The sequence below is a fragment of the Rattus norvegicus genome, chromosome 4, assembly GCF_021556685.1.
Source record: "Rattus norvegicus strain SHRSP/BbbUtx chromosome 4, alternate assembly SHRSP_T2T, whole genome shotgun sequence".
Taxonomy (NCBI): domain Eukaryota; kingdom Metazoa; phylum Chordata; class Mammalia; order Rodentia; family Muridae; genus Rattus; species Rattus norvegicus.
This window is the reverse complement of record NC_141537.1, coordinates 156051388-156072997: the sequence shown is the minus strand read 5'-3', so window position 1 is coordinate 156072997 and position 21610 is coordinate 156051388. Positions and strand designations below refer to the sequence as shown.

Below are 21610 nucleotides of genomic sequence, written 5' to 3'. Positions count from 1 at the left end.
GGGTTGATACAGTGTAGGCTGGCCTAGAATGTGCCCATTGGCCTATTATGACCTTCAATTTCCTGTCCTCCTCAGCTCCCAGCTCAACTCCTAACTGCTGGGACTATAGGCATGTGCCACCGTACATCTATGTGCTGTTTATGTGGTGCTGGGGATGGAACCCTCTGCATTTTGCACTTTTACAAATGGCATTATTCCATTTTCGTATGGCAGGCTATGGAGGAAGGAATTGAGGTCCAGAGACTTGGGCTTCTTTCTTAGTGTTGACATGGTTATGAAGTGACAGGTAGAGGCAACACTCAGTGTAGGAGCTGGAGAGATGGCTCAGTGGTTGCCAGCGCCTGCTGCTCTTCCTGAGGACCTGAGTTCAGTTCATGGGCTCATGTCTGGCGGCTCACAACTGCCTGTAATAGCTCCAGGGGATCCAGTGCTCTCTTGGGATCTCCCAGGGCACCCACAGAGACACACACACAGACAAGTAAATTAGTGCATAATTATTTTTTAAAAAAGCCAAACTCCAGTGTAAAATTGGCCCCCAACCACTCTCACTCTTGAGCAGCAGTGGGAAGATAGTGTGGACTGCGGGGCCCTAGAAGCTACAGCTTGGTTCTGCAGAATGTCACTCTGTGTTGTGCTCACTGCTGTGCTGATCACAGGACAAGGATTTAACCAGCTTTATTTCAGAGCATGTTGCACAAGCATCCATTCGGAGGGATCTGGGCCCGTACTTCAGGATGGGTATCTGGCAGGACAGCTGCCAAGTGCTCATTCAGGCTCGCCTCACTATGGGTGATGCTCGGGAGGGTGCACAGTCAGCCCAGGGACACTTCTGACCTGTTACAGCATCAGGGCTAGCATTAACAGTAAACCCTCACAGGACGGGTCTGTGCTGCACTCGCCTACGGTGGGAATGTTAGGGTGGAACAGCCCTTCTGTCTTACTGTACACGGTCCTGCCATAATACACAAGGCCAATTCTATTGCTGGACATAGGTGGTTGGGGCTTCTGAACATCCCTGGTAGGCCGAACCACAAAGCTTAGTTATAAAGGGAGATGAGGGCTCTACTCACTTAGTAAAATGGGTCATTTCTTCTGAGGTAGCACTACAAGTTAGAGACCATGTACTACATCAGGGTGGGCATCCTAAACTTCAGCACTGCCGCCTGGTTCCCTAGGGCCAGAGGTGACAGCAAGAAGTAACACATCAATTATTCAAAGCACTTTAAGATGCGCTCTCCAATGCCGATGAAGTAGACACCCTGGGCAATCCCGAAGAGGGGGGCTATGACCAGGGCACGGCAGCCTGCTCCCTTCATGAAGGCTGCTGCTCCCTCCTGGGTCCAGAGTTTCCTGTGAAGAAAGGAGAGCTTGGTAGTTGAAGGCTACGCTAACATTTACTCAGGACTTTCTGTTGTTGGATTTGGGGAGGAGGTCTCTAGATGTAGCCCAGGCTGTCCACACTTCCTTTGAGACTCACTGTAGGTTAGGCTGACCTGTGGCCCTCAAGCGCTAGCCAAAGACGGGAGCCTTTAGACCCCATTCAGCCAAGTATTTGTGCACCTGCTTTAGACTGCATTGCAAGAGAGGAAGCGCTTAGCAATTCCGGATGGTCTGCAGTCTGGTGGGAGGGGCACGGAGAAGCGTAGAGACTCATGGAGGAATCAGAAGCTCTGATTATCTGGAGCATTCTCCAAGAAGCGAGGGGCCCGCACATTCCAAAGCCAAGTCCTGCCAGGAGCTGCACCCTGAGCTGGATGGTGCCCGGGATGCTGGGCTCACCTGGCACAGTCAGTGACTCCCCTGTAGGTGTCCTCACCCAGGCCTTTCTTGAGGGTCTGGATTCGAGTCTTCAGAACTGAATGAAGCAGAAGTTAGAACAAGTAACAGACTCCTGAGTTTGTCCTTCTGCACGCCTAGTGGATTTGCCCTGTGAGGCCGGTTGTGTGGTTGTCAGGTGGGTAGCCTTCTTCCTTAGCCTCCCTCTATTGGAAGAACTGCCTGCCGCTGCTCATCTGTGAGGGACTGGGTGTGGCCCTCACGGTCCTCCCAATGTTAGCTCTCACTGCGAGACTCAACTACCTGGAAGAAAAGGTCTCTGGAAGGGTAGGGGTTGTGAGGTAACAAGGAACACTGGGGACACTTCAGCCTTCGCCCAGGGCCTTTGGTGAGTTTATGGCAGTGATTGAACACCAAGAGGTGGTTGATGATCGGGGCTTTCTGTACGCTTCATTCATAAAATCGGATGACCCTTAAATCCCAAAGCCCAGCCCTCTCCACACCTACCATCCAGAGGGGTGACAGCTACGGCCGAGACAGAGCCTGCTGCACAGCCTGCCACAAAGGAGTGTGTGAAGGAGGCCTTGCCAGTGAGCTCGCTGACCCCAAGTTGGTTCAGGTTTGCAAACAAAGGGAAGTAGATGATGGAGAAAGGAATGTCTCTGCAGAGGAGAAAGGCGACACTCTGGGTGGCCCTCTCAGCAGCTCCCCAGGACCCGTGGGATGGGAGAAATCCCCCCCCCCTTTGCCAAAGAAGAAGTTCTTGCCCTGTCGGGCCCCTCCCCACCCCAATACATACACTCCTAGCACAGTTCCAAGACTCTTAGAGGCCCTGGGGCCCAGGCCCAGGAGGAGGCGCTCACCTGAGGAGAGTAGCACCCAGTCCCCTGTAGAGACCAGAGAGGCCCTGAGTGCGGAGCAGCTCCCAGGCAATGAGGGTGGCCGATGGGCGCCTGTGGGTGGAAGTCGAGCCAGTGCTGTAGGGCCGGGAGGTGGGCGTGGCTGAGGCAGAAGCCTGCTGACAGACAGCTGGAGAGGAAAGGCAGCTGCATCTGCACCCAGCCCAACAGGAGCCCTGGGTGTTCTGGGCGGACCGGACCAGTGTGCATGGTGTCACCTCAACCAGAGTCCACCCAGCCTGACTAAACCCCTTGGATGGCCTGCCATCTTCAGGTAGTCATATCCTTCTAGCACTTTGGGACAGAAACACCTGTGTTCTCCTTAATGTTAGAAGCCACCAGCAAATGCTTTTGTCCTCAAGGGTTGCCCGTTTCACCCAACAGAACAGAGTGTAAATGCAAATGACTAGAGTGTAGTGGTTTATGTCTGTAATCCTTACATTTGGGAGGCTGAGACGTGAGGATTATGAGTTTGATGTCAGCCAACTTGGGTCTTACTGGATGGGTGGGTGGATGGATACACAGACGATTGACAATTGGTAGAACTTGTGGGTCTTCACTAAAGACCACAGGATTTAATGTTCAGAAACTATATTTAGAAGTCAGTATTTGCTGGGCACAGTACCTGTACATTTGATTAGTCAAGAGCCTAAGGAAAAAGTATGGCTTAAGCCTAAGGGTTCAAGGTCCATAGGGCAGTATGGTAAAACCCGGTCTGGAAACAAAACAGGCTACAAGAGTGCTTGCCGGGCGGTTATGCGACCCTGGGTTTGGTCCAAATGAAACAGAATTAGGCTCTTTGCTCAGAGGAAGTAATTATGGCTCACTGCTAGGCTTCCTGAGTGTCCCACAGTGCCATAGCAAAGGTGATTTACTGCTCACATCTCATTTTTCCTCTTTTGAGGTGGGGTGGGGGGTTGTGTCATGTAGTGTAGGCTAGGAGCTGGGACCTGGGTGATGGCTCAGTGTCCGAGAGAGAGCTTACCTAGCATGCACACTGCTAAAGTTTAATTCCAAATTATGGAGGTAGGGGAAGGAAAGTCTCAAATGGGAAACCAGACTCCTGCTTACCCAAGCAGCTTGTAAGACTGAGAAATCCTGAGGGAAGCCCCCACCAGGGGCCCTGTGCACAAGTGGTTCTTTTAGCCCAAGCTGAGCTCCTGGTTCTGGTTCTACCTCCCTCTCTCTCTCTCTCTCTCTCTCTCTCTCTCTCTCTCTCTCTCTCTCTCTCTCTTTTAAAGATTTATTTATTTATTTTATGTATAGCATTCTGCCTGCATATGTGACTGCAGGCCAGAAGAGGGCACCAGATCTCATTACAGATGGTTGTGAGCCACCATGTGGTTGCTGGGAATTGAACTCATGACCTCTGGAAGAGCAGTCAGTGCTCTTAACCACTGAGCTATCTCTCCAGCTCCTGGTTCTACCTCTTAAATCCTGGGTTTGCATACAAGTAAAACCCTCTCCGGCTTTTACACATGCTTCCTTTGTCGTTTGGATGGTTGGTTTGGGAGACTGTTCATTTTTGGTTTTTTGAAACAGGGTCTCACTATGTAGTCTTGGCTGCTTGGAACTCAACAGAGGTCCACCTGCCTCTGCCTCCCAAGTGCTGGGCTCACAGGCTTGCGCCACCCCCAGCTTTACTTCTTATCCAAGTTGAACAGACAGGGCAGACTCCTCTTGGCAGACAGAGACACAGTGGGTTTCCTGAAGCCACTGAGGCTGCTCTATCCCAATCAGGAGCTTGGCTGTACCGCAGCAGGAGCGTGCGCAGCTGAGCTGAGGGGAGTGGTGTTGGGTGTATCACACAGTGGCTGATCTACCCAGACACTGGGGTTTATCCTGAGGAAAGGGCCCCTGGCTCTTCCACAGTGCTTAGTTCTTTTTTTTTTTTTTTTTTTTTTTTTGGTTCTTTTTTTCGGAGCTGGGGACCGAACCCAGGGCCTTGCGCTTCCTAGGTAAGCGCTCTACCACTGAGCTAAATCCCCAGCCCCCTTAGTTCTTGTTCATACTGTATGTGTGGCACTGTCAGCATCCTGGTTTGTTTTTCCATATTTGAGATTTAAAACATTTATAAATATATATACATATATACATATACACACATATATACATATATACACATATATACATATATATACATCTCCTAGCCTAGACTACATGATACAACCCACCCTGCAAAATGTTTGTGTGTATATATGTATGTATGTATATACTTGTGTGTGTATATATATATTGTGTGTATATATAGTGTGTATATATGTATATGTATATACATGTGTGTATATATAGTGTGTATATATATATTGTGTATATATGTATATACATGTGTGTGTATATATAGTGTGTGTATATATATAGTGTGATATATATAATGTGTATATATATATATATAAATTGTGTGTGTGTGTGTGTGTGTGTGTGTGTGTGTGTGTGATGCATTGCTCAAGGAGGCCAGAATATGGCATTAGACCCCCTAGAACAGGATTTATAGATGGTTGTGAGCTGTCGTGTGTGCTAGAACCGAACCCCAGTTTTCTGGAAGGACAGCAAGTGCTCTTAACCACACAGCCACCTTGCCAGCCCACTAAGCCCTATTTTAAAGAAGCTTTGGGAATACAGTCAGAGCATCAAGGCATCATGGAAGTGTGAGATGGCCTTCCACCCCCAGCATCCACCTCTTGTTTCTGCTCCTCGGGCTGGAGCTAAAAGGGTTACAGGCATCGCCATAAAACACAGTTCTATTGACCTAGAAGCCAAGTGCTTGGAGAGCTGGGCTGGGAATGTGCAGTGCACCGAGCTGTGCTGACCAACCCGGCCGTGCTGATGTTGTGAGCGAGTTGGGATGTGCCTCACCTAAGCGGCCGGCATCCTGCAGCTGGATCTTGAGCATTTCCATGGGACAGGTGATCACCACCTGGCATATTCCAGCCCCACATCCGGCCAGCATCTCCATCTTCAGGTTCCGCTGGGTCCTGTGGAACCAGGAACAAGGTCCTTAGTCTCAGGCTAGTTCTGCCCCATTCTGCCCATTCACCCTCTTGATGGATGGAACTGGTTTGTTTGTTTGTGTTGTTTTTTTTTTTTATCCCCCTCCCTGTTTGTGTTGTTTTAAGACGGGGTTTTGGGCTGGTCAGATGGCTCAGCCGTTAAGAGCACTGGTTGCTCTTCCAGAGGTCCTGAGTTCAATTCCCAGCAACCACATGGTGGCTCACAACCATCTATAGGGGATCTGGTGCCTTCTTCTGGCCTGAGGATGTATACACAGCAGAGCACTTATATATTAAATAAAATGTAAAAATAAATAAATTAATTAATTAATAATAATAATGATAATAATAGGACATGGTTTCTCTATATAACCCTGGCTGTCCTGAAACTTGCTCTGTAGACCAGGCTGGCATCAGACTCGCAGAGATCTTCCTGCTCCTGCCTCCTGAGAGCTGGGATTAAAAGCATGTGCCACCATGCCTGGCTCTTTTTGGTTTTTGAAACTGTGTGTAAACCAAGCTGTCCTCAGTTTTGCTGTAGTCCTCCTGCCTCTACCTCCTGGCTGTTAGAATTACAGATGGTGCCTTTCCAGTAGAGACCATGGTCATGCAGCATGCACATCCAAGGATGGAGTCAGGAACCATCAAAAACCAGTGTGATGAACACCAGTGCGATGTCAGGTTCTTGCTCCAGCCTCTTAAGTACCATCCCTTAGGGAGGGGGGACACAGAAGAGAGGATTTGGGGGCTGACGATTCGATTTTGTCAGCTTGTTGGGTGTGGCCACCCAAGGTTATAATTTTGAGCACTCAGGAGGTAGAGGCTGGGGGATCACTGTAAGTTCCAGGCCAGACAGATCTAAATAGGGAGACACCGTCCCAACAAACACCACCACCACAGGAAGAAATTCATCTGCTAAATACATCTGCATATATGCTGTATGTTCCCTATTCCCTTGAACATGCAACCTCTCCCACCTTACCCCAGCTCTCCCTCCCCTTCACTTCCTCTGTGTCAAAGCAGACTGACCTCAGCCGCATGTGCACATACACATATATAGATGCGTACAGGTAAACTGAGGCATGTTTGCAATCCTTGGCACCCAAAAGACAGACACATAGTGAAGCCCCGCCCCATCGCCTGTCCTCACCCATCTTGCATGAGCAGCTGCCTCAAGAAGTCATTGGCTGCCAACTTGATTGCTTTTTCTGGAGTGACCAGGGTGAGGTTCACTGCAGCCCCTGGAGGTGAGAAATGAAGAGAAGGAGCTGCGACTGCTACAGAAGTGACCGACCCTAGAGCCCACCACTGACAGGCACAGCTCTGGGATAAACGGGGTTAGGGAAGCCAGGCAAGGGTACCCCATCTGTCTTACCGAAAAACAGGTATTTTTCATTCTTTCCCTAACATATCTTCCTCTTTTATTATCTTTCTTTTTTTCTTCCTTCCCTCCATCCCCCCTCTTTTATTTTTAGCCTATCTATTGTTATTTATTGTGTGTGGGCATGCATATGCCCAGGCACACAAGTGGGAACCAGAAGACAACTTTGTGGAGTTAGTTTCCCCCTTATGTGGTTCTGGAATCAAATTCAGGCTGCCAGTCTTGAGCACAAGCACTTTGCCAGACACGGCTTGTTTTTGGAGTTGGGAGTCCAGGATGACACAGAACCCACAATCCTCCTGCCTCCTTGGTACAAGCATGACAAGTGCACCCCTGGGAAACCTATTGTCCCCCAACGCACTATGCAAGATGCAGTCGGTCTACTCAGCTGCATTCCCAGTTCCATTCTCCCTCCCTCTCCCCTCTCTCCCTCCCTCTCCCTCCCTCTCCCCTCTCTCCCTCCCTCTCCCTCTCCTCTCTCCCTCCCTCCCTTGTTTAAACTTTGAGGCAGGATCTCACTATGTAGCCCTGGCTGGCCTTGAACTCACAGAGACCCATCTGCGTCTGCCTCCCGAGTGCTAGGCTTAAAAATGTGCACCACCATATCAGCCTGCTTTTTAAGGTTTTCTTTTGTAGCCAGACAGTGGTGGTGCATGTCTTTAATCCCAGCAATCAGGAGGCAGAGGCAAGTGGATCTCTGTGAATTTGAGGCTAGCCTGGTCTACAAAGTGAGTTCCAGGACAGCAAAGACTACACAGACCCTGCCTGGAAAAACCTAAAAAGAAACAAAAAGATTATCTTTTGTAAAAGATTATTTTATTTTATGTGTATGAGTGTTTGCCCGCATGTAGGTAAGGGCACCATGCATGTCTGCAGAGTTCAGGAGACATTTCTGAGTCTCTGGAATCAGAGTTATAAGAAGCTGTGAGTTGCAATGTGTGTGTTAGGAGTTGAACTCAGGACCGATGGAGAACACTCAATGCTTTGCTGTTAAACCATCTTTCCAGCCCCAAAGATCTTACTTTATTTGCATGGTGTGTGTGTGTGTGTGTGTGTGTGGGCACAGATGCATGTGTGTGGGGTGGGAGGGATAGGGGAAGCAGTTTGTGCGTCTTGGTGTCTATGGAGGAACAAAGAGGGTGAGGGATTTCCTGGGAATGAAATTACTGGTGGTTGCCAACTACCAAATGTGGGTTCTGGGAACCAAACTCAGTTGCCCTGGCAGAGCAGTTTGTTCATCTCTCTCTCTCTCTCTCTCTCTCTCTCTCTCTCTCTCTCTCTCTCTCTCTCTCTCTCTCTCCCCTCTCCCTCCCTCCCTCCCTCCCTCCCTTTCTCTCTTCTTCCTTTCTAATTTTTTCAGACAGGGTTTCTCTGTGTAGACCAGGCTGGCCTTCAACTCAGAGATCCGCCTGTCTGTCTTCCAAGTGCCTGAGTTAAAGGCTTGCTCCTAACTGAACCAGCTAGCTCTGTAGTCCCATTTTCCTCCTTAAACTTCATTTTGCTTTATGGATACATGTGTCCCATTATGAAGAAGTCATGGTTTTGTTTTCTTGTTTCCCTTTTTGGTTGGTTTGAGACAGGATCACATGAATTCCCTTTGTGACTGGGGTGATCTTGAACTCTTGATCCCCCTGGCTCCATCTCAAATGATCCCAAATGCTGGGATCACAGGTGTATATGACTCCACAAGACTAGGAAGTCACCATATTCATTCTATCCTGTTGGCAGGCTCTTCCACCTCTGACAGTGCGTAAGCAGCCTGAGGAATTGGACAGCTCTCCTTTTTAATGGGACCTTCGCAAACCACACAAACTTTTGTCCTTGTTCTCTAGGGTCCCTGTGTATCATCTCTTTTTCCAGCACCAACTGATGGCCCATTTTCTGAGGTCTCATTGTGGATGTGGTCATCATGTGGTGCTGAGCTCACAGCTCTGTCAGTCATTCTCTATGTCAGGGAGAGTAAGAGGCAGAGGAAGGCTGGGAGCACTTGCTTTAACATAGCACAAACAGGCACCTTGAAGGAGGCCTTAGCTAGAAGCACCTGCCACTACATCAAAGACTCTTGGAAGTTGGCAGCTCCCTGAGTGGAATGAACACCTCTGTGCTACAAGCTCACAAAGTGTGAGCTGTATGCCCTGGCCATCATCCTTGATAGAGGAGTTTGAACTCCTCTGGGTGTTCAGAGGCCCACCTCGGTACATGCCCAAGAAGCCCTCGGCACGTGCAGTCTTCACCAGGCAATCTGTCCTAGAAGCAGAGGCCAGAAAGGAAGTTAGTAGTGTCCAACTGGACCTCTTCCCCTTCCTGGGCACACCTCAGTTGGTTTTGTTCTCCAGATCCCTCCCTGCCTTCACTTCTCCCACCAATACCTACATTCCTTTGTACACATCTTTCCCTTGCTGGTTCTGCAGTCGGGTTTTGGCAAGGTCAATGGGGAACACGCAGGTCACCCCCACGAGACCTGCTATACCTCCATTGATGAGTTTTGCAGTGATGCTAGGCCATGGGGAAGAGAAAAAGAGAAAGTGTGAGAGAAGGTTCTTGGCCTCAGCCAGCTTGGGTAGGGAACAGGAGAGCAGGGTCAGGCAGAGGAAATCAAGGCTGGCAGCTGCTGGGCTTCCAGCTATCCAGAGTGCCCCCTCCTCAGCACCCTCCCTACCCAGCTGTCAGACCCTGCCCCCTCCTTCCACACAAGCTAGGAACCTCTCTCCAGGAAGCCCATGTGTACCTGCCTGATTGGCTCACACTAACCCATAGGGCAGGGTTCCCCAAGCTAAGATATTGCAGACCTGCTGGGAAGGGAGCCCACCAGGGAGTTGGTAGGCCTTAGCTTGGCCCTCCAGAACTGCCATCAAGGTCGGCTCTCCAGCCTCTCACCCTTGGAGGCCTGTGAGCAAGTTTTCAAACAAGTTCCAACTTTACTTTCAGTTGAAATGTGAAGAGAATGTGGTGGGAATGAATCTTAGCTAGGCTGTTGACTTGGGCAAGTTGCCTCAGTTCTCTGAAACTTCATTTCCCTTCTTTAGGGACTGCATGAGGACTAAATAAGCATCAGGTAAATGACAGCTATTGTTAAGGAGGAGATACCCACCAGCCTAGAAGATGATGCATCGGTTAAGAGCACTTGCTTTTGTAGAGGGCCTAGGTTCGATTCCCAGCACCTCCATGGCAGTTCAAGACCATGTGCAACTCCATTTTTTTTTTTTTTTTGGTTCTTTTTTTCGGAGCTGGGGACCGAACCCAGGGCCTTGCGCTTCTTAGGCAAGCACTCTACCACTGAGCTAAATCCCCAACCCCATGTGCAACTCCAATTCCAGTAGACCAACACCCCTTTCTGACCTCTGTAGCCACCAGACGTGTACACACACACACACACACACACACACACACACACACACACACACACACACGGCTATGGGTGCTTCTTAGCAAGAGATACCTAGGACTAATAAACAATGTTTGTTATCTACTCTGGCCTCCATAACCACTTACTTTAGGCAACATGACTCCTCTTCCTGGTTAAGGATAGGAGTCTGGGAATAGAAAACAAAGTTTCCTCAGACTCTTTGGAGAAGAGTAAAATGTTCTTATCTTTCAGGCCAAAGGCAGACATGAGGAAAATATTTGACACAAAATAACCAGCAACAAAGAGGCATGACTTAAACTTCCCTGCAGAGAGGAGTCAAAACATTGAAAACAATGTTGCCAGAGAGGAGAGTTTAAGGGGGATCTCCTGGAGCCCAGGCTGGCCACAATCTTACTATGTAACCAAGGCTGGCCTTAAACTTAATCCCAGAGCTGGGATATAGGCATATACCATTATGTTATGGCCAGCTAGCAAACCACATTATTGGGGGCCGGGTGTGTGTGTGTGTCTGCTTGTTTATTTGGAGAAATGCACATTCCAGGCAATGAGTTTCATTTGCTCTCCCCAATCATTCGCTCTGTTCTCATCATCTACAGCTGACACTGATGGGCTGGTGCCATAGCAACCCTTCTTTAAATCGGCTCCCCCCCACCCCCCCGGGCCTACCTCAGGTCCTGGCTGGACATCCTGCAGGCGATCATCCACGACAGCTCCCAGGACACAGGTTGTGGGGCCTTCACAGGCAGATGCTGTTGAGGCCAGTGGAGAGGGAAGAAATGTGTCTGTGTCCTTGACTCTGTCCCTCCATAGAACCAAGAGGACATGGAATTCCTCATGCCCCCACTTCCTATACCTTTTGGAAATGTGCATCCAGACAGAAGTCCTTTTTTGGACTTTGATCAGAAAAGGAAGGGGGATGAGAGTGTAAATAAACTAAACTAAAAAGCCATTCCCAAAGGCTTCTGGGTGAGTTTGGGGGTAGTGGGGACATGGGCTATATATAAAGAGCTATAACCAGAGTACCTCTCATAGCAGACAAGGACTGCAATGTTTTAGATGTCCTCAAGTGGCTTTTTTTGGAAGTATGAGGAGTGAAGATAGATGTGACACTGGCCTCAACCCCACTATGTAATAGATGAGGACGATTTTGAATGCCTGATCCACCTTCTTCTGATCCACTGAGTTAGGTTGGTTGGTTTGTTTGTTTTGGGACAAGATCTTCCTTGTAGAACAGGCTGGCCTTAAACTCCCAGGAGTCTTTCCTGAGGGCTGGGGTCACAGGTGTGTGCCACTGTGATTGGTGTTGCATTAATGTCACATACTGAAAATACAGAGACGGTGGTCTGGAAATGGGAAATATAACAATTGGAGACTGAGGCACAGGATCCAAGTTCTAGGCCTGCCTGGGTTACAAAGTGTTACAGAATAAAATTTGTCCTAAGGAGAAGTGTGTGTGTGTGTGTGTGTGTGTGTGTGTGTGTGTGTGTGTGTGTGCGCGCGCGCGCGCCCCTTTAGCTACATAAGCAAATTCAAAGTCAACCTAACATACTTAAGGTCCTGTCTGAAGAAATAGAGGCTGCACCTTCTGAGTCTCAGTCCTGCCTCCAGACCAGTGGAGAGCAACAGGAAAGTCCCCAGTGTTCCTGGCTTACGTGATGTTTCAGGGTCCCCTTCCTCTCTTTTCTTTGCTCTTTCGAAGCAAAGTCTTCTCTGAGTATTTTTGTTTTGGGGAAGGAAAGAAATGAAGAGAAAAGTGATTCTCTGGAGATATGATAATCACTTCAGTTAAAAAGTATTTTTGAATGGGATGGAGAGATGGCTGGGTGGTTAGGAGCACTTGCGATTCCAGAAGACCCACATGGCAGCTCACAGCCATCTGTAGTTTTAGGAGACCTGATGCAAGCAGGCACCAGGCACCCATGTGGTGCACAACATACATACATACATACATACATACATACATACATACATACTCACATATATACATGTAGGCAAAACATCCACAAATGTAAAATAAATATGAGAAGGAAAAAAGGTTTTTCTTTTGAAAAAAATTTAAAATAATATTTTCAGATCTGATTCTAGTTCTGAAACATAGTATTAGTGAAGAAATTACTAAGAATCGCCTCTCTTGGAGACTTAAATTCCAGAAACAACAGATAATACACAGAAAAGCCTGAAGTCTAAGAGTAAGAAACACTATGAGGGAAACAGTGCCCCCTACCTGTCATCAGCACCTGGAAGCCTGGCAAACACGAGCAACTGTCAGGATGACAGTGATGGACGAGGTCACCTGGCTTTGACCTTAGCCCCCTAACCCTATACATGAACGATAGAGGGGGCAGATTGGGAGGGGAAAAGCCAACTACAGTGTCAATGAGGTGTGAGCAGGGTTCCACTGGGTAGGGTCTCAGGCAGGGCATAGGCAGTCATGTGGGTGTGAGGACCAGGCAGAGCCCCCCAGGGGAGGGATGTGACTTATCAAGCTCATGCCTGGGCCCTGGATTCCTCCTTGGCCCTGCCAGAAAAGTAACAAAAGAAAAACACGATGGGCAAACACAACCCTGCGGCTGAAGGGACAGCAAAGCTAGGAAGGCAATGTCATAAATGGTGATGGGGACACTGAGCAGAGGGTGAGATGCTCAAGACTGACCCATGTTGACTGCCGTGGCTGGGCTGGCAGCATGAAAACTGATCAGGCGTCTAAACAGAAAGCAGGTCTACAGGAAGGACAGGCAAGAACCAGACACTGAGAGGAAGCCCAGTGGAGGGAGCCATTCCTGCTTCAGGAACATCCCTTCCCATTGTGAGACAGATTCTGAGACAGTCAACTGACCTCATTGTATATCTTACCAGAACTGCAGTTGAAATCTTTTTTTTCTTTTTTCTTTTTTTCGGAGCTGGGGACCGAACCCAGGGCCTTGTGCTCGCTAGGCAAGAGCTCTACCGCTGAGCTAAATCCCCAACCCCGAAATCTTATTGTGTATTTTATTTATGGTATACACACACACACACACACACACACACACACACACACACACACACAGAGTTAGTTGGGTGTGCTCTGTCTCTTGTCACAGAGTTTCTGTATAGCCCTGGCTGTCCTACAACTCACTCTGTAGACCATGCTGGCTTTGAACTTGACCTGTCTGCTTTTGCCTCTCAAGTGCTGGATTAAAGTTGTGTACCACCACTGCCTGGCTTATTTTGAGACAGGGTTAGCCTTGGCTGTCCTGGAACTCACTCTGTAGACCAGGTTGGTCTTAAAACCAGAGATCTGCCTGCCTTTACCTCTTGAATGCTGGGATAAAGGGCATGTACCACTATACTCAGCTTTGTTTTTATTTTTAAGACAGTCTTACTCTGTAGCTCAGGCTAGCCTAGAATTCACTATGTAGCCTGAGCTAGCCTTCAATTTGTAGCAATCCTTTATTTAGCCTCCTAAGTCCTGGTAATACAGGTCTGTATGATCACAATGGGCTTTATATGGGGTTGAAAATTAAATCTAGAGTTTAAGGCTTGTTAGAAAAACACTATTAACTAAGATACTTTTTCAGCTTATCTCTTGTTTGTTTTGTCTTATTTGTATTATTTGCTGGTCTGTGTATGTGGAAAATTCTGTGGAAGCCAGAAGAGGGCCATGGAGTCCCTGAAGTGGAAGGGGTGAAGTTGTAAGCTGCCTGTTATGTGTTGTCCTCTGCAAAAGCAGCATGTACTTTTAACCAGCTCCTCCGCTGTGTGTGTAAAATGAGTGTGTGTTTTCGCACTACATATCTTCTGCAAGAGGAGGCCAGAAGAGAGGGTCAGAATCTCTAGACTGGATTTACAGTTGTACGATGCTGTGAGTGCTGGGACTTGAACCCAAATCCTCTGGAACAGCTGAGCCACCTCCCCAACCCTGGTTTCTTGATATCCCCAATCAAAAGTTAATACTGAAAGTCAGCAGTGCGAGCCTGGACTCCCACCATCTGAGATCAGCTTCTCCCTGAGAGAAGGTGGATTCATGCTGCAAGTCCTCATCCTGCTGAGGAGCCTGCCCCTGCCACCTCTTAAACTCAACCCCTGTGGTTTTCTAAAAGCAAAACCAAGGGACACTTGGTGGCAAAATGTCATATTAAAGTGCCAGCCATTCTTCAAGATGGTAAGTTACAGGCTGGAGAGATGGCTCAGGGGTTAAGAGCACTGACTGCTCTTCCAGAGGTCCTGAGTTCAAATCCCAGCAACCACATGGTGGCTCACAACCATCTGTAATGAGATCCGATGCCCTCTTCTGGTGTGTCTGAAGACAGCTACAGTACCTATATGTTGTAAATAAATAAATCTTAAAAAAGAAAAAAGAAAAAAAAGATGGTAAGTTACCATGAAACGAACAAAACCGAATCCCAAGAGGCTACTTAGGACGTTCAGAACTTAACCTTTCTCTATGAAGTCAAAGGAAAGAGTAAAGTAAAGGCAGCCCTTTCTTTGGGCCACATTCCTGGTGTTTCTAGAGCAAAATTAGATGTCGGGTCAGTGTTTTTTGGCAACAGGAATGAGCACATTTGAGATAAGTCAGAGAACAAGGAACACACTGAGCCTGGACATTTCACAGCAACTCTGTACAGTGCTTGCTGGAAGGGTGATCCTCTCTCTGTAAATCCTAGCCCCAGGTTCCCTTTAGCAGAAAGAATTCAAACATGACTTCACAAGATTTCAGCCGTAGGTAAATCTGTGAACCAACAGATAGCAGCCAGGGTTTTTAGTTTTTTTTCTAAACTTGTATGTGTGCCTGTCTGTCTATGCACCATGTGTCCAGGTGGTTGGACCTGGTACAGATAATAAACTACTTAACGTGGATGCTAGGAACTGAACCCAGGCCCTTTTTGAAAGCAACAAAGCTTATGTCAAACCTCAAGCCTTTTGTACCATGCAAAAAAAATTAAAGATTTATTTATGTATATGAGTGCTCTATTTGCGTATGTGCCTGTATGACAGAAGAGGGCATCAGATACCATTACAGATGGCTGTGAGCCACTGTTGTTGCTGGGAATTCAACTCAGGACCTCCCAGTGTTCCTAACCACTGAGCCATCCTCCCACCCCCATCTTTTTTTTTTTTTTTTAAATTACCTTTTAAATTTAGCCAGCCATGGTTTTAAAGGAATCTTATCAGCAAAGTCCTAAACTTGGCAACAGGGCCCATACTGCTGAATACCTGCAGTGTGATAGGCGGTATTTAGGCATCTGGGTTGTAGCTGACTTTCAGGGAATTTAGATATTAGTTTCCAACACCTCTAGGAACAGTGACAGAACAAGGCTGGCAGGGTGGCTCATGGAAGTGGAACTGCTCTGACCTCACGGGCAGGAGGCCTTACGTTCAGTCTTGAGCACTAGGACTAGTCTTACCTCATATCCACCAAGGACAACAAAGCAACATTCCAGGCTCCTTCTAATGAACCCAAGTGCTCTGTTAGCTAGCTTTACGACTTGTTAACTAGTGTTTTTAACAAATACTCAGTACTCCTCAGAGCTCCTTCTACAGTGATAACTGCTTAGTGAGCTTTGTAAGAGTCAGGGGTGATGCCGGGCACTGTGACTCCTGAAGGAGCAGAGAGCAAAGGCTGTGTGGGGTTACTCCTTGGCCCTGGCTAGTCTAGCTCACTAATGTGGGTGTAGCACGTGTTCCAGAAGCACCACTTTTGTGGCAGTAAAAGACTCTGAAGAGGACACACCATGTGCCCTAAGACTAGTTACTCTGGAAGAAACCGGCAGAAGTCCTGGAGTTTCATGGTAACATAATGGGATGTACAGAGACTGGGGTGGCAGAGGCAAGGAAGGATGAGGGTAGAGAAGGTTAAAATGTTGAGGCCACCCAAACCTTAGATCTGACGCCAAAGGGACTGGAGGATGAAAAAGGCACCCAGGAAAAGAAGCTCCCTGCAGAAATGGGCAGAGCAAGGGGCCGTATGGGGTTCACCTAATGGTCTAGCCCCTTGACAGTTCTTTTTGTCTGAGAGGCTAAGAGATGGCTTAGTGATTAAAAACCCGGGCTCAAAACTCACATGGTAGCTCACAACCACTTATAATGCAGGTTGCAGAGGATCTGACACCTTCTTCTGGCAACAGAAGTTCATGTGTTTCACAGACCTATGTGCAGGTAAAATACACATAAAAGTCTTTTTTGAAAGTATTTGTCTGGTGTGTGTGTGTGTGTGTGTGTGTGTGTGTGTGTGTGTGTGTGTGTGTATGTGTGTGTGTCAGAGAACAGCTTTTGAAACTCTTACTGTGGGTTCCAGGGACTGAACTCTGACTTCAGGATTCTTCAGCAAACATCTTTGCACACTGGGCCATTTTGCTGGTCCTACTTTATCTTGGGACTTAATTCTATTTCAGCACTAATTAGTTCCTATAGTAAAATTTCAAAGGTACTGCTCCATTAAGGGCCAGGAGCAAACCAGTTTCATCAACAGAAAAACCCTGACCAGGGCTTGACAGAGAAGAGAGCTCAGTAGGTTAGGGTGCCAAAGCTGACAGCTTCGGTTCAATCCTGTGACCAAATGGTGGAGGGAGAGGACTAACTCCCATATATACCTTACGGTAAGGGTACGCATGCGCACTGCAAATAAGTATAAACAACAAAACCTGTCCCAAATGTCATCACCTCAGGGGATTCCTCATCTGCCTTATGGCCCAGGTCTATCCTCCAGGGTGGGAAGAGCATGGAGGAAATCTTGCACCCAAACCTTGCAATGTACCCAGGATGCACTCTGCTCACAGATCAACAGTAGATTACAAACTGTTTGGTAATAAGTGATATCTAAATCAGTGTCACTTCCTCTCAGAACTAAGAATATGTTTGTATGTACCTGTGTGTGTCTCAAAGACAGGGTCTACGTAGCCCTGGCTGTCCCAGGACTTGCTATGGAGTCCAAGCTAACCTTGAACTCACAGGGATCCTCTGGCCGCCTAAGTGCTGGAGTTGGAGGCAGGCACCACTATTCCCAGCATAGTTTTTAAGACCAGTTTTTACTTTGTAGCACAGGCTCCTCTGGAACTGGAGGTAATGTTATGCCCCAGCGTTCAAATTGGATACTGAGTTTCAGCACACACTGCACAGTACTGACCTGTTCCTTATCCAAATTAGAAACTACTTTGAGAGTTAGGACCACGTAAGTGTTGTATCTCCAGGCCCAAGAGGCTGTCATAGACTGCTCAGTAACCCACAAAGGTAACCGCTACCTTTGACGTGTAGTTGACGTGAGCATTAAGATAGTCTTCCTGAGCTGCTTTCTTCACATTTTTAAGAAGCTGAGTGAGGGGTGGGTGTGAGAACCAGGGTTGATTCCTCCTAGCAGAGCACATGGTTCTCCCAGGACTAAGCACCTCCTACCAGAGTGGCCATTAGCTTTGTCTTGACCCATTACCCAGGAAGTATCCCATTTTGAGATGTTCACCTGGGATGCCAGAAACTTCCTCTTAACCGTGCTTGCAGTGGGTGACACGGAAAGCCCTCTTCCCAGGCTTCCTTGCCATTTCTTCCTACAAACTATGCTTGACAAGGACAGACAAGACAACTCTTACCAGCTCTCAGGAAGGACCTTCTTTCTGCCTTCTCTGGAATAAAGGACAGAGGCTGGGTTTCCAGTGAATTGTGGGCAGAGTTGGCATACAATGCCGTCTGCAGGAGCTGCTCTGTCCTTGGGGTTTTATCAGAGTTCAGTCCCTCCCTTCTTGTCCCTGCTGCAGCTCTTTCACATGGTCAGAGGTGCCAGCAGGCGTTAAGCCCTCCTTCAGTCCTTGCCACACTGCACTTTACAGTCTGAGTTTGGATCAGGCTTTAGAGGTCGTACACTGGACCAGACGTCCCCTCACCTGGTTGCTAATGGGGTATTAGACACAGCTGAGAAGTATTAGGACTAATACAGTCATAGGGCAGGGTAACTGGGGACTCCCTATCATTCAGATGTCAGACTAGTGTGTATCCTGCAAGGCCTGAGCAGCCATCTCTGTGAAGGTACAACAGCCTTGTTAGCTAGCAGAACACACTAGGGCAGATGGCAAGTGTGAGGAGAGGGCTAGCATGGGATCTAAGTCAGCGCTCTGGCCGGATGAATGTGGCTGTTGACAACTACAGCAGCAGCACCTGCAAGAGAGGTTATGTACAAGGAGGGTGTGTGTGCCATTTCCCACATGCTGTGATCACTCATATGCTTCTTGTTTGCATACAACCTTTTGTTTTCTGAAATAGGGTCTCACTTTGAAGTCTGGCTGGCCTTGAAACCCACTATGTAGGCTAAGCTCGTCTCAAACTCACAATCCCTAGCTTCAGCCTCCAGATTGCTGGGAAGCCTGGCGTGCACTACCAAACCCAGCTAATGTATTCCTTTTGCAGGTGTGTGGATGGAACCCATTCTGTACGTGCATGCTACACTGGGCAAGCTCTCCACCGTAGAGCTACACACCAGCGTCATACCCTTTATAACTGCAGGTAAATGTTATTGTTGGTCTTGCAAAGAACTGGAGTTTGGTTTCAAGCACTGGCATGGCAGTTTACAATTATATGTAGTTCGATGATGACCTCTGTGAGCACTAGGCAAGGACATGGTATATATAAAGTCAAAACATCCATACACATAAAAGAAAAACCAATAAATTAAAGAGAGAGAATTTAGTGAATATTAATGGCTTTTCCTTGTAATCCTAGGACTTGAAACCTCAGCCTTCAAATAGTGGACTACATAATTTGTCATAAACCTGAAGCCAGTCCTCACTACAGAGTGGCCCTGTCTCAAAACCAAAACCCAAAACCCCCAAAGAAAAAAGGAGGGCTGGGATGTAGTTCAGTTGGTGCCTGCCTAGGACCCATTAAGTCCAACCAATCCCTGGGCACAGAGTAAGTGGCAAACAGGAAATAGAGGCAGGAAAAACAGGAAATGAAGAGTATATTGGCTAGAAAGCACATTCTGGGATCTGCTTGGGCTTCAATGAAGAGTTTGAAATGAATAAAAACCCAAGACAAATCTACCAAACAAACAAACAAAAAACTGGGGAGACATTACTGTCTAGGAAGGACCCCTAGGAAGTGAAAGCCAGGGCAGAAGGAAGCTTCAGCTTTGGTTCGGTTACAGGCAGAAAGAAAGAAGGGTGATGGATCTGGAAAAGCACATGAAAGTTAAATGCATCATAAAAGCCAGTCTCTTTAAGGCAGGTTTTTTATAGGCCAGAAACCCAGTAAGAGGCATCCTGGATTGGCAGGAGCTTGTGTTGACTAAAATGTTGCAGCAGCTAATGGGCTGCCATGTCTTAGTAGACTGTTAAATAGCAAAGGACTATAGTTTTGATGTGTTAGGGCTACAGTTTAAAAATTGTGAGCTGCAGAGAAAACGGGAAGCTGAACTGGACTGAGACCAATGAAAGGAAGGCAGGAGCAGGTGGCCTCGATCAGGTGGACAGTAAGGGAGTTCCTCAGCTTTGCTATTTCTTCCCAGGAGTAGAACAGAGAGCAGCATAAGCTGGATTCCATAGTTTTTCAGGAGACTCTCTCTCTATCCTCTAGGTATGAAGGTAAAATTCTGCTCAGATCAGAAAGGTGCCCTTCCTCTACGGGAGTGCTCTTAAACTCTGAGGCACACCACCACAGGGTATCTCACATCAGGGGGCAGAGCCCTTCATGGGGCTGATCAAGCAGAGTGAGGAAGGCATCAGAACCCAGATTTTTTTTTTCCTTTCTTTCGGAGCTGGGGACCGAACCCAGGTCAGAGCCAGCCTGTGCAGCCTGTCCAAGTCAAATGGTGTGAACACACCAGGAACCACCTGCTGCGATGAATAAGGAACAAAGCACTCTGCACCCCCTTCACCTCTGGCTAACTAAACACCTTGCTGGAGAGGCCAGTTTCCTTCAATGCTTTCCTCTCTTTACCAACTCCAAGGAAAATATTTTCCTTTGTATTCTGAATAAGCAGACAGAGTGCCAGGCAGATGCTGCACATCAGTCTGCCTTGCCTCGAGTGGATTCAGCAAACTGTACCAAATATGTGGGGGATGGGAATGGGAATTCAGTGCTGAATATGCAGACATTTTCCCTTGTCATTAGTGCCAAACAGTAGTTATACATATACATTATATACAGAGGTCTTATAAGACACTTAGAGATAACAATACACAGGAACATGTGCATAGATGATATGCAAATATCATGTTACACGGGGACTTTAGCACTTGCAAATGGGAGTCCTGGAACTAATCCCTAAGGACACCAAGGGCAACTGTACTTACTGACAAGGTGGTTAGGAGTCACTCCACATCTCAGTTTTTGGTATACTCCAGGCCAGGCTGTGTTGGATCTTGTCTTTGCCTTCCTATAAAGACTTAACTCCTTCTCATGGTGAAAACTCTTGGTGAAGGAGCTGACTTCACTGCTTCAAACAACTCTCCCCAGCTTTAACTGGACAGACTAGGGCGAATGGTCCTATGTGGTCAGAAATGAGCTGACAGGATTCTAGGAGCAAGTTGTGGTTTTCCACTCCTCACAAAGTCTCAAGGCACCTGAATTAAAATTCGTGTCATGGAGGCAGAGGGGCAGGGACTCCAGCACACAATAGCTCAATCTGGGCATTTCCCAGCTGCCTTCTTGGCTGCTACTGCACAGTTCACTTTGCACTGAAAGCTTTTGCTAAAACTGCCTCAGGAAACTAGAGGAGTGAGCCTTGTAAGCACAAAGGAGACTGAAACAAATGCACAAACACTGTCCTTTCAAAAGCTCAAGGAACTGAATCCAGGGCAACAGACCAGCAAGGCCAAGCTACCAGGGCTTAGTGGGGGGTGAGGACAGTGAAGCCTGCCCAGACAGGCAGCAGCAGCTGCAGCATGGGCTCCACCCCTGGCTGAGCTGGAAGGATTTACAGCCACCCAGGAGAAAAGAGCCCACAGCCAAAGAGACACCACTTACATAATAGCCACAGGTCATAAGCCATTCCCCTTCCAGATGATTCCACCTAGATATTTCCCCAATCATTAGTAATACTTTCAGGGAGAGATTAGAGCAAAACTGCCCCGACAGGGGTGCTTGTAAGTGAGGATGCCTTATTTCCTGAACGGGACACCACAGCTGAGACAATCTCTGAAGAGATAATAGATGTACCTTCAGTGTCTCCAATGGTCAATGGAGTGGCTCACAGGTGCTTTACAGTTTCCTTTCTTCCCTAAGCCACGTTCTTGTG

General features: G+C 47.7%; 1 protein-coding gene across 3 annotated transcripts; it reads right to left on the bottom strand.

Annotated features, from left to right (window-relative positions):
- Positions 1 to 479: 479 nt before the first annotated feature.
- On the bottom strand, positions 480 to 20893 carry Slc25a18 (solute carrier family 25 member 18). Of its 3 annotated transcripts, none has more exons than XM_087659215.1 (10): positions 20667 to 20893; positions 11080 to 11162; positions 9416 to 9542; positions 9238 to 9293; positions 6816 to 6906; positions 5532 to 5650; positions 2640 to 2805; positions 2284 to 2438; positions 1780 to 1855; positions 480 to 1350 (listed from the first exon to the last, which is right to left on the bottom strand). In XM_087659215.1, the coding sequence occupies exons 3-10, from the start codon at positions 9433 to 9435 to the stop codon at positions 1209 to 1211; spliced, it is 825 nt and encodes a 274-aa protein (XP_087515341.1). In that variant the 5' UTR covers positions 9436 to 9542; positions 11080 to 11162; positions 20667 to 20893; the 3' UTR covers positions 480 to 1208.
- Between the last annotated feature and the right edge of the window lie 717 nt (positions 20894 to 21610).